At 40.2% G+C, this 12,329-nt stretch overlaps 2 protein-coding genes across 4 annotated transcripts in view; one reads left to right on the forward strand and one right to left on the reverse strand.

Annotated features, from left to right (window-relative positions):
* The window catches only part of LOC101531597 (olfactory receptor 51I2-like), a 50,172-nt gene that overhangs the window by 1,587 nt on the left and 36,256 nt on the right, over positions 1–12,329 (forward strand). The window contains exon 3 of one of the 3 annotated variants that reach the window (XM_004589969.2): positions 767–2,401. The exons of the other annotated variants lie outside the window; for them this stretch is intronic. Within the exon in view, the coding sequence (XP_004590026.2) occupies positions 894–1,856 (963 nt within the window). The 5' untranslated portion in view covers positions 767–893 and the 3' untranslated portion in view covers positions 1,857–2,401. Of the gene's footprint in view, positions 1–766; positions 2,402–12,329 lie in introns of those variants that run through there. 3 annotated transcript variants of the gene reach the window in all.
* LOC101531362 (olfactory receptor 51I2) lies at positions 9,950–10,888 on the reverse strand. The gene has a single exon (XM_004589968.2). It carries the CDS (start codon positions 10,886–10,888, stop codon positions 9,950–9,952), a length of 939 nt encoding a protein of 312 aa, XP_004590025.1.

The raw sequence follows: 12,329 nt of genomic DNA on the forward strand, positions 1-12,329 counted from the left end.
TTCCCAGCCAAAATGCTTGAGATTAGGCCTAGGTTAAAGCCAGGAGACAGGAATTTAATCCAAGTTTCCTATGTGGGTTACAGGAACCTAATTATTGGGTCATAATATTTCCTGCCATGGTATGCATTAGCAGGAAGCTGGAATTGGGAGCAAGAGCCAAAAAAGTCAAAACCAGGCACTACAAAGTAGGATACAAGAATCTTAACTGATGTGCTAAATGGTAAGAAAAACCATGCTTTTCCTAACAAAAGGGCTTTTATTTTTTAATTTCTCAATGAAAGTTAACATACAGAACAATTAGAGACTCCTTGACCTAAAGAAAGAAAAAGAATTTAATCATGTAAGAGAACTAGGAACCAGCAGGTATGGAAGAGTGAGATTCTGGATGCTTTGTAAATAATGCAGGGACTCGCAAACACAGAAAGAATGAAACACTGAAGTGATGCTTAAATGTGAGTGAGAGAGGAGGGTCAACCTGGGATACAAGGGAAAATCTCAACTGTGCAGGAGGAACAAATCTGTAAATAGAAAATATTCAGACTTTATGGAGGACAGACTGTACCTGATTATTGAAGAAGGTGATGAGTAAAAACTGGGAGAGGGAAAATCATTTTCAATCATTAGAGAAAAATTTACACCTATTCAAAGAATCCACACAGGAAGAATGTTTAAGAGGAATTAATGTAGGGACGGAGCTGGAGTCCATAGCAGGGCTGGCGATATTGACAGACTGCAGAAATCCTGAAATGTAATCTCTTCCTTCCAGACCTTTCTGTGATCTTCAGTATTGGAAGCTAAGCATTGCTGTTAGTCTTGTCCTAAGACACCAACAGTTCCTGGTCTTCACAATTCTCCCTGTGTGACCTCACTTCACTCTGGTTGTATTTCCCTGAATGCCACTCAGTGTCCTCATGAAAGACATTGGGACCAACATCTCCAGTACCTCCAGCTTCACCTTCACAGGCTTCCCAGAGATGGAGGACCTGGAGCACTGGCTGGCAGCCCTCCTCCTGCTGCTTTATGCTATCTCCATTGTAGGTAACACCTTAATTCTCTTCATTGTAAAGGAGGAGCAGAGCTTGCACCAGCCAATGTACTACTTTTTATCTCTTTTGTCTATCAATGACCTGGGTGTGTCCTTTTCCACACTGCCCACTGTGCTGGCCGCTATGTGTTTTCATGTATCTGAAACTACTTTTGAGGCTTGTCTGTCCCAAATGTTCTTCATTCACTTTTTTTCCTGGTCAGAGTCTGGGATCCTGCTGGCCATGAGTTTTGACCGCTATGTGGCCATCTGTAATCCCTTACGCTATTCAACTGTGCTCACCGATGCCCATGTGGCCCACATTGGCATATATATCATCATCCGCAGCTTCTGCATGGTCTTCCCACTTCCTTTTCTCCTGAAGAGGTTGCCTTTTTGTAAGGTCAATGTGTTGACACATTCTTACTGCTTACATCCTGACCTGATCCGCCTACCCTGTGGAGATACTACCATCAATAGTATGTATGGCTTGTTCATTGTCATCTCTGCCTTTGGTGTAGATTCAGTACTTATCCTTCTCTCCTATGTGTTAATTCTAGACTCTGTGTTGGCTATCTCTTCCCAGGAAGGGAGGCTTAAGACACTCAACACATGTGTGTCACATCTCTGTGCTGTGCTTATTTTCTATGTGCCCATGGTTAGTGTGTCCATGGTACATAGATTTGGGAATCATATCCCTGAATATATACACAAGTTGATGTCCCTGATCTATCTTTTCGTGCCTCCAATGCTTAACCCAATTATATATTCCATTAAGACAAAGGAGATTCGCAGGAAGTTACACAAGATGTTACTAGGATGTAAACTGTGATCTTGAAGGAAGCTTTTGGAAAGCCATATGTCTTAGGAGTTTTGGGTCATTATTAATGTGTGGGTATAGAAAGTACCTCTTTGGAGTCTTTCAATCACCTTTTATACATGGATCTAAAATTAGGATCCTACCATCAGTTATATAGTCTAAGTCTGACTATGAAATATAACGAAAAGCATCAGACTGCCCTGTGTTATAATAATCCAAGTAAAAGGTTGCCACAAATGACTTCTCTCACAGACACCAAGGAAGAGGATTTTGAAGACTTACTGTAAAATAGTGAAATCATGTCCTAGTAAAGTTGTAATATCTATGCTTCCCAGTAATCCTCAATGTGCAATGTGCACATACATATCATGTTATAATTCAGGATTTTGTTATTTAACATCATAGGTATAGCTCAAGAATTGTTAGTAAAATAATACTGTATCTTCAGACTTTAAAATTCAAGCATGATTTTGATAATGTTTATATTTATGAAATAAGGAAGAGTACTGCCATATTGTATACAATAGAAAATACATTGCTGTCACATTTTATTATATAATATAAATCATTTAACATGTAAAATTTTGGATTTTATAACAATGAAGAATGCTTTGTGAAAGTCATATGCAGTTATCCATTAGCTAAAAGCGGAGGGAGAATGTAATTTCTTCCCAGGAGCTGCTAAGCACCGGGTGCAAGATTAATGCATGTTGGCGATGGCTGGATGAGCAGGGGCAGCTTGGCTTCATGGTCTGCTGGAATATGGACTCAACATTCTGGAGACAGCAGCCCAGCCCCAAGTATTCACCACAGGCTGCAGCAAAGGAAGTGTGGCTGGTGCATGTCAGGAAATTCAGAGTAACGCTCACTAAGAGGAAGGAACTCAAGCAAGCACACTGAAGTGTACACTAGCAGGCTGGCACTTAATAGAAGCAAGAGGGTGATACAGGGCCTTTCACTGGGCAGTGTGCTGGCAGTGATTGGGTTTCAACCATGCTAAGTGACAAATATCCTTTCAAATACCTTAGAAATACACTTGCCTCCTTTAGGAGATCCATATTCTGAGTAGAAATTGGGTAGATGGCTTTGAGATTGGTGAAACTGAAAGTAACCCTCACCTTCTCCAAGTCCTGGTGAATGAGAGGATCAGACACTGCTCACAGTCCTAAGCATCTGAAAGACTCAGAAATGTGTTAATGTTCTGTGATGTGCAAATCTTCCTAAAATATACAGCCTTATTCGAAAAGATACCCTAGGAAGTGGGTAAAAAAATCACTTAAGAGAGACAGAAGGTTCTAATCCAGGACAAAGAGAGGAAGCAGATGCATAGAAATGTTGCAAGAGCTTAACATGATTTCTGGAGTTGGTGTGCCAGACATAAGCAAGGCCTGTAAGGTCTAGGACTGGGAGAGATGGAGCAACGTATCCTGAAAGACTACCCTTATCTCTAACACACAGCAGAGTCCAGAAAGTTGTTGTTTTGAGCTTTTTTGCAAAACAGCAGAGTCTTAGAACTAAAAAAACTGAAAAACCTAGTGAGTCCTCTTCCTCCTAATCATCCTAGAAAACCAAATTTTAACTGTATTTTTATGGAGGGATAACAAGGGAATATTAGTGAAATCTGTGAGGAATCATAAGCAAGAATGAAAAAGCCATCAAGGACAAAGGTTAACCAATGACCCTTGTAGTCACATCAGTGAGGGGGGAGACATTCAGTTTCTTTTTTTTTTTTTTTGAATTTATATAAAGAGAACAAATTTTTGTGTTTCGTATATTCACTTTTGAGAGCATAATGATACTTATCACTCTTCCTCCCTCACACTCCTTCTCCTTTTCTTATTTTTCTTTTCATTTTTACAGCCACATATTTTCAAATTAACTGAAATGCTAGTGTAGCGATAGCTGAATATTAGAGTTCACCTTACAGATTTCAGCATATTTTAAGCTTTTAAAAATGACCTTTGGGCCTGGCAGCGTGGCCTAGTGGCTGAAGTCCTTGCCTTGAAAGCGCCAGGGTCCCATATGGGCACCGGTTCTAATCCCAGCAGCCCCACTTCCCATCCAGCTCCCTGCTTGTGGCCTGGGAGAGCAGTCGAGGACGGCCCAAAGCCTTGGGATCCTGAACCCGTATGGGAGACCCGGAAGAGGTTCCTGGCTCCTGGCTTCGGATAGGCGCAGCACCGGCTGTTGTGGTCACTTGGGGAGTGAATCATTGGATGGAAGATGTTCCTCTCTGTCTCTCCTTCTCTCTGCTGTATTTCTGACTTTGCAATAAAAATAAATAAAACTATACTATATATTTGAACAAAAGCCACACCCCCAGTTTACTAAAAAATGTGAAATTAATTTTGCTGGAAGAATGCATAGGGTAGCCTCGTTAGACTTCAAGATACCTTCAAGTTATTTAGTTAGGTGTCAAGATGGACAGAAACTAATAGGCACTTTCTTCAGATTCTGTCATCAGAAAGGCTTGGCTATAAATGTGTAGTGACCTTGAGTCACCCTGTTCAAGATTCAAGTAACACTGCATCAAGGTGGAGGAATCCACCAGGGGGGAGGGGGAGAGGGAGGGGGAGTTGGGGGGATTCCCAGAGCCTATGAAACTGTCACATATTGCAAAATAATTAATAAAAAAAAAAAGATTCAAGTAACAAGAGAATCAGCCCAGCTTGGCTGAATTCTCAGGCGCACAACTTGTCCAAAGGAGTTGGGTCACTTGATTGGCAGTCCCAGCATGTGGGATGCAGGGAGTGCCTTGCCAAAGGAAAAGTGGGTGCTAGCACCAGAAGGGGGAAGAATTTCTGGTCTGGCAAAAACAGATTCTGCCACAGAAGCCTGTGGAGTATTTTATGTCCTATTATTAAGATATTGGATACGGTGCATTTTCTTCCTTACAGTGGTTTTCATGTTTTGGACATTGGAACATTAAGGATAGTCCATAAACTTAGGGTTGAAAGGACACCATGGAGTTAAACATTCTTGTCAAACAGGCAGTTCCTTCACCCAGGTTGTCCTAGGAGGAGAGCTGGGGGAATGAGGAAACATTTCCCCTGACATCATCCCCCTGGCTCAGTTAATACATTTGTCCTAGTGAACATGAAAAGCCTCAATAGCAGCAAATTTAGCAACCCTTCCTCCATCCTTCCCGTTAGATACAATGGTTTGGACTTCAGAAGCCTGTGGCTGACTAAGCAAACGTTTTTAAAAGAGTCTTAAAAAAGTGGCTATTAAGTTATTAACCTTATTAACTCTGCAGATGATACATGTTTTTCCAGATTTTTGTCTTCATCATTCAATTCTTGGGCAAATATAAAGGGCCAGGACTGTGTTCCTACCACTGGCTGCCATGATTCCATACTTCCATAACGAAAAGGCATTTCATACTATTTTGGGGAATAAATGGATCATCAGTAGAATAAACATTGCTTCTGTAATTTCTTCTGTAAGAAGGCATTTTAAATTTTAGAAAGAAAGAAAATACATTTTGGACATTTCTCTTTGTTTTGGATTCAGATTATATTTGTAACTATTTATAACGTACTGTGTGATTTACCTATTGCTTATGATCCGCTTGCAGAAATTAGAATTCCTAAGGATAGAGATCATTGCCATTTTTGTTTTCAGGTGGGCTTTTAATTATGTACTTAATAAGCATTTTGAATAGATTAGCTCTACATATTTTACTGTTGTTATGTTGGAAGTTAATTCGACGTCTCTTTTAGTATAGTAAAATTTTCATATGGACAGATATCTTTGTTTTGAACTAGGATGGCACATTCTCCTTGGTTTTAAATAAATATTTGATTAATAAATAAAGTATTTTAATAAAAACATGAAATCAAATCAAATCTTAGTTTCTGATATTCAGATCAACATACATAACAGTTTCCCTCTAAATGTATAGTAGACAATTCCTTGGCCGATTCCTGAGCAGTTGTTTCAAGTTAGGAAGGTGGTAACTCACTGAGTGACGGCTCACCTTATAAATTGCTTGTTGTTTCTAAGAGAATCGCCTGAATTTAGAAGCCAATGCTCTACTCAGTTGTTTGGGGTCTATTAGTTATCTGTGCTGAAATGTTCAAACAGCACAGATCCCTTTTTATCTGACACTGCAAGAAAGCAACGATGGTCTAGAGCACAGTTAGAAAATCTGTCCTCTGGATAACTGGACAGTCTCCTGAGGGACTGCCCTTGCAGCTACAGCTTGAGATAAACTCCCTGTGCCCCGTTCTTCATTTATTATCATATAAAACATAGTGTGAAAAACTCTGTGCACTCAACTGAAGTGTACGTTCAAGAGCAAAGCAATCTACTTACTCTCTGTTGAATTCTTTTTTCTTAGCAAAGCGTTAAGCTTTTAAAATAAAACAATCTGACAATATATCATTGTAAACATGAAACAAAAAATGAGGAGGGAAAGTGGGAACATTGATGGGAAGTGGGGTAGAATGGTAACCATCACTATGGTCCTAAATCTAAACATAAAAATCTAAATAGAAAAAAATCTACATAAAAATCACACAAAAATCATATAAAAATACAAAAAATCATACAAAAAGTACATACAAAAGTTACAAAAAATCATACAAAAATCTACATATAAAAATCTAAATACAAAATACATGAACTTTAATCACTTTATGGAAATAATTAAAAAACAAATAAATCTTGTCCTAAACAGAGCTATTGTGTATGGAGATCACTTTAGGTGTTTAGAAAAGAAAGCTGATACTTAACCCTACATGGATACGTGAGCATTGACCTTTTCCGTCAAGGATTCTTTTCTGAGTGCCATTCCCTGGGTTCACAAACAAATCAGTTTAATTGAAGTCCAAGTAATATGGATTTGTATTTTTTTCATTCTCTATTAGATTGCAGTTATCCTGGCCCTTATCCATGGGTCACAGAGGTGGAAAACGTCTCCTATCAATACTGTCTTTCCTAGTTCCTCCTCTCGCTTCCTACTAACCTACCCAGCACTGACCCCGGAGGATACAAAATGCACTCGTGCATGAAAAGACAACATAGAATGATGCTGTTTATTATTTTTCTATTTTCTATAAATGATAGATGACTTTGCCCAGGTTAGAAGCAAAGCCTAAGAAGTTCCTCAAAAATGAGTAGGAGAGTTTCTCTTTGTATCTTTTTTTTCTAGGCTGGATTCATGAGTTTTTGCCATATCACGAGGGAAAGAATTGATTCAAAGAAAAGTAGAGCGATCAAAAGGTGGCAAATATGCAGTCCCAGCTCAGAAACTAAAATTTACTTCAGGTCCCTGAGATGATAGCTGCAAGTGGTGCTCCAAGGCTTCTTCCGGAGAGGAAAAAAACACAACACTCTCTCCCTTAGCCTCTGAAAAGCAGTGGCTCTTTTTTTTTTATTATTAAATTTATTCATTAATTACATTGTGTTGTAATTACATAGAATCTGGGATTCTCCCTCCACCCTCCCCCCATGGATGTTATGTCATATGTCGTGCATAAACTAAAATTGAACTGTGAATGGGGGGTCACAGAAAGTGGTTAAGAAACCGCATTTATTTATTTTTTTTAAAGATTTATTCATTTTATTACAGCCAGATATACACAGAGGAGGAGAGACAGAGAGGAAGATCTTCCGTCTGAAGATTCACTCCCCAAGTGAGCCGCAACGGGCCGATGCGTGCCGATCCGAAGCCGGGAACCTGGAACCTCCTCCGGGTCTCCCACATGGGTGCAGTGTCCCAATGCATTGGGCCATCCTCGACTGCTTTCCCAGGCCACAAGCAGGGAGCTGGATGGGAAGTGGAGCTGCCGGGATTAGAACCGGCGCCCATATGGGATCCCGGGGCTTTCAAGGCGAGGACTTTAGCCGCTAGGCCACGCTGCCGGGCCCCGCATTTATTTTTAACATGTTGACTGCTCAATACCATGTCAATTAATTCCATAACGATGTCAATTGTTGCAGATGGTATGTTAGTGCTTTTATTTGACTGGGATGATACTCAGCAGTGGCTCTTCTAATGGGTGATGCAGAAAGGAAAGAGAAAGTAACGTGGAAAGGACCCTGAAACTCTTAGAGGAAGCTCGTGTTTCCTTGCTTCTGGCCCTTTCTCTTTATGCCCTTGGATTTCAAGGTCAGGGTCATTTTGTCAAAAGGATGTCTCCTTTTCTATGATCTGGCAAGTAGTCAGTGTTCTTAGCTTCCTTAAGTCTTGTCTTTGCACGGGTGTCTTCCTTTGAAATTAAAATAACATAATGTCAAAATCATCATTTTAAAAATCATTCAGAAATCCTTCATTTTCATTTTATTTGGGAGGCAGAGAGGTAGAAGAAGAGACAGACAAGAGAGACTAGGGAGACATTTTCTGGCAAATTTTCTGACCTTTTCTGTGCAACACCAAGGGCTGGGCCAAGTTGAAGCCAGGAGGCCAGAACTGCAGCTGTGCTTCTTAGGAGGATAATGGAGACTCAAGCACTTGAACCACAGTCTGCTGTTCCCAGAGCTGTGTGAACAGCAGCTGGACTGCAACTCCAGTATGGCATGTAGCTTCCCAAGTAGAAACACAAGTCATTGTGTCAAACGCCCACTCTGAATTATTCTTTGTTGTTGAGAAACTGTCTTCTATATGAAGAAAAATGGCGTTTAATCGACAGAATATTGTACTCCACCGCAGATCACAAGATAATTAGCTACTGTTTGAAGTCACGTTGAGTTATGTTATTAAATCATTTCCCTAAAACCAAACTCATCTGTGGGCCAGGCACCTACTGAGTCTGTTTTGTACTCATGAGTAGTTTTGGAAATTTGTCTTGTAACATTTGCATTATGTCCATTCTGAAATAGTTCCCTCCATAGCTGACACTTCATGCATTTCAAAAATACAGTTTTGTATCTATAGAAAAACTCTAGATAATTTGAATTTTCTTCCTTTTGATGTTCCAGGGCATTTTTTTCCTGATAAATTATTAGATGAGACTTCATTGGGTATCTCTTGAATATTTTCTCCTTTTTTAAAAGACCTATTTATTTGCTTGCAAATGAGAGTTACAGAGAGAGGAGGACACACACACACAGATCTTCCACCCACTGATTCATCCCTCAAATGATCACAATGGCTGATACTGAACTAATTCAAAGCCAGGAGTTTTTTTCCCCAGGTCTCCCATGTGGGTGCACCAAGACTTCTGGGGCTCCCTCTACTGTTTTCCCAGGCCAGAAGCATTTAACTGGATCAGAAATGGAGCAGCAGGGACTCAAACTGGCCCTCATATGGGTGGGATGCTGGCACTGCAGATGGAGAATTAGTATGCTACCAAATCATCCCCAAGAAAATTTAGTTTCTATCAAGGGAGCAGAAAGAGAAGAAATGCCCTTAGCATTATGTTTTCTTGACAAAGTGTTATGGCTCAGCTCTTTCAGGTGTTGTAAATACTGAGCAGTGTTTTCCTTGTGAGGTGATTTGAATGTTGAGTGTCAAGCAGACCAAAGGTGAGAGAGGAGTCTGGGGATATTTCTAAATGTTAGCATCTATCAATTTTTCTCAGCCATATTTGTTCATATATGTTGATGTGAGTTTTGAAAACACATTGCATTTTATTTTGTGATGTAGGAGCAGTATATGAGTATTTGAAAATAATAGTGCTATGAAAAGCAAGCACAGAAATGGTCATGTTAATAGTTAAGCCCTTTAGACAAAGATACAGTATTTCTAGTAGTTGAAGGGCACACTAATACAGAATAATTAACCCAATTTTGTGTGCCTTATAAGATTTTAATGGCTGTTAAGTGAAACATTTAAGGATTTAATGCATAGATAATTATATTAGTAAAATTCATTGTTGAAGAAAATGATTCCTAGCTCAGATTAATCAGCCTCTGAAGGTTATGCAGTCCTACAATGGCTTGGGCATTTATCTTTGACTTTTATTTGTATTTACTAAGTGTACCATTCATTTGGATCTTCTTGTCTTTTGTTATGATTTTCATGTTTTAATTCCTAGCCTTATAATTCTTCCCCCAGTGTACACTTCTATTTTATACCCTATGGTGATAATAATTATTATGATGATGAAAGTGATGATAATGGTGATAATGATAGCTCCGTTTATGAGAGTCTATGAAAGTCACTTTTTGATGCGTTGAAACATGCGGACCACTGCCCGGCGGATCTCCTTTGTCTTGGCGCTATAAATGAGAGGATTGAGTACAGGGGGAACGAAGAGGTACACGTTGGACATGAGGACATGCAAGTAGCGTGGAGCATTCTTCCCAAAACGGTGCACTGCGGAGACCCCAATCATTGGCACATAGAATGCCAGTACTGCCAGGATATGTGACACACATGTATTGAGAGCTTTGAGGCGTTCCTCACGGGAAGCGATGGTCATCACAGAATGAAGAATGAGCACATAGGAGAGGAAGATGAAAAGGAGATCCATGCCAAAGGTGGACACAAGTACAAAGAGTCCGTAGATGCTGTTGATGGTAATATCAGCACAGGCGAGCTTCATCATATCTGGGTGCAGACAGTAGGAGTGGGAAAGGACATTGGATCTGCAGATAGGCAATCTCTTGATCAGAAATGGAAGGGGAAAGAGGGTAATGAAGCTCCTAGCTGTCACAGCTAAACCCATCCCAGCAATTACGTCGTTGGTGAGCACAGTAGCATAGCGCAATGGATTGCAAATGGCCACATAGCGGTCAAAACTCATGGCCAGTAGAATTCCCGACTCCATCATGGAGAAGGAGTGAATGAGAAACATCTGGATTAGGCAGGCATCAAATGAAATGTTGCGGGCATTGAGGCAGAAGGTTCTGAGTACAGTTGGCAGTGTAGCCATAGACATGAACACATCACTAAAGGACAACATAGACAGAAAATAGTACATAGGTGCATGGAGACTGGGCTCAAGGCGCACAGCCTGCAAGATTACTGTGTTTCCTCCAAGGGCCACAACATACATCAGGCAGAGAGGTCCTGCCAACCAGGGGTGAGAACGCTCCAGACCAGGGATACCAGTCAAGAGGAAAGAAGCAGGATGAGTGACATTAAACAACCCCATAACAAGGTCAGATCTTCTGACTCGAAGAATGTTAAGAGTTGCACTTACTAGAGGATAAAGAACTAGGAATTATGATGAAATAAATATGAATAAAGAACTTTGAGTGATAATATCTATACAATTGGAATTGATGCATTCACATCAGGGTACAGGACAGGCTAATATTTCCCTTTATTCTAGGAGAAACACATTGACAATTTCATTAAAATATCAATTAATTACAAAGAAAGTGTTTTAACCACGTTTTCCATAACTTTTATGGATTTTAAAAGCATTATTCAGTGGAAATGTGTTAAGTCAATTAATAAGTGGTTATCAGAGAAGGAAATACAGAGTTTGAGTCACTAACAGTTTCTGAAAGTTTCCAAATATTTCATATGTTTAACATCGTTGAGCCACTAACTAATGAGAGAATTTCCCATAGCTGACTTGAGATATGATGTATTCTTGCCTGGAAAGGCCAGGAGCAGTAGTATGTGGAAGGCAGACTCAGGGATTTTCATTTGCAGAGTTGCTTTGAAGAAAAAAAGACAGAAATAAAAGCAAAAAAGTCATACATTTGTAGAAAGATGCAAATCTTTCAGAAAAGCTATCAGCTCATCTGTAAACATTTTAGATCCACTGTCAGTCCATGGGAGGGCGTTGCTCCAGACTTCCACAGACTTACAGAGTCGTAGGTGTTCTCAAAATACTCGCTGTTAGAAAGACTCATTCAGGTACCTACCCTCACAATCTTCTGGTAGACCCCATGCACACTCTGACCAAGCTCTCACTCACATAGCAACTCTCTTCCTCACAACCTTACCCTGATTGTACAAACATATAATATCCTCCCTTTTGATACCTATGCTTTTAAAAAATTTTTTAAAGATTTATTTACTTTTATTGGAAAGGCAGATTTATTGAGAGAAGGATAGACAGAAAGAAAGATCTTTCATCTGCTGGTTTACTCCCAAGTGGCTACCTTGACAGGAGCTGAGCCAATCCTAAGTCAGGAGCCAGGAGCCTCCTCCAGGTCTCTCACATGGATGCAGGATCCCAAGGCCCTGGGCCACCCTCACTGCTTTCCCAGGCCACAAGCAGGGAGCTGGATGGGAAGTGGAGCAGCCGGGATGTGAATTGGCACCCATGTGGCATCCTGGCGTGTGTCCGGTGAGGATTTAGACACTGAGCCATCGTGCCAGTCCTGATACATGTACTCTTTTGTTTTACATACACTCTTGAAGTGTACTTCTTGCCTGCTCGTACTCTCAGCCTCATGGACATACTGACAATATTTCTGTATGCACAGGCATTTAGGTGTACAAGGATTTGTTTATAACATGCCTACTCACATGCTGGCAGACTGTCAGATTGTCATGTTTTGTTTACGCACAGTTTCTTTTTTTTCATATTGGCACTGCACATATATTATTAAGTTCCACAGTCATTTCTCTGTGAG

The sequence above is a fragment of the Ochotona princeps genome, chromosome 4 (assembly GCF_030435755.1).
Source record: "Ochotona princeps isolate mOchPri1 chromosome 4, mOchPri1.hap1, whole genome shotgun sequence".
NCBI lineage: Eukaryota > Metazoa > Chordata > Mammalia > Lagomorpha > Ochotonidae > Ochotona > Ochotona princeps.

Coding starts and splice junctions, on each gene's coding strand:
- LOC101531362 (XM_004589968.2), bottom strand. CDS start 10,888: ATGGGGTTGTTTAATGTCACTCATCCTGCTTCTTTCCTCTTGACTGGT.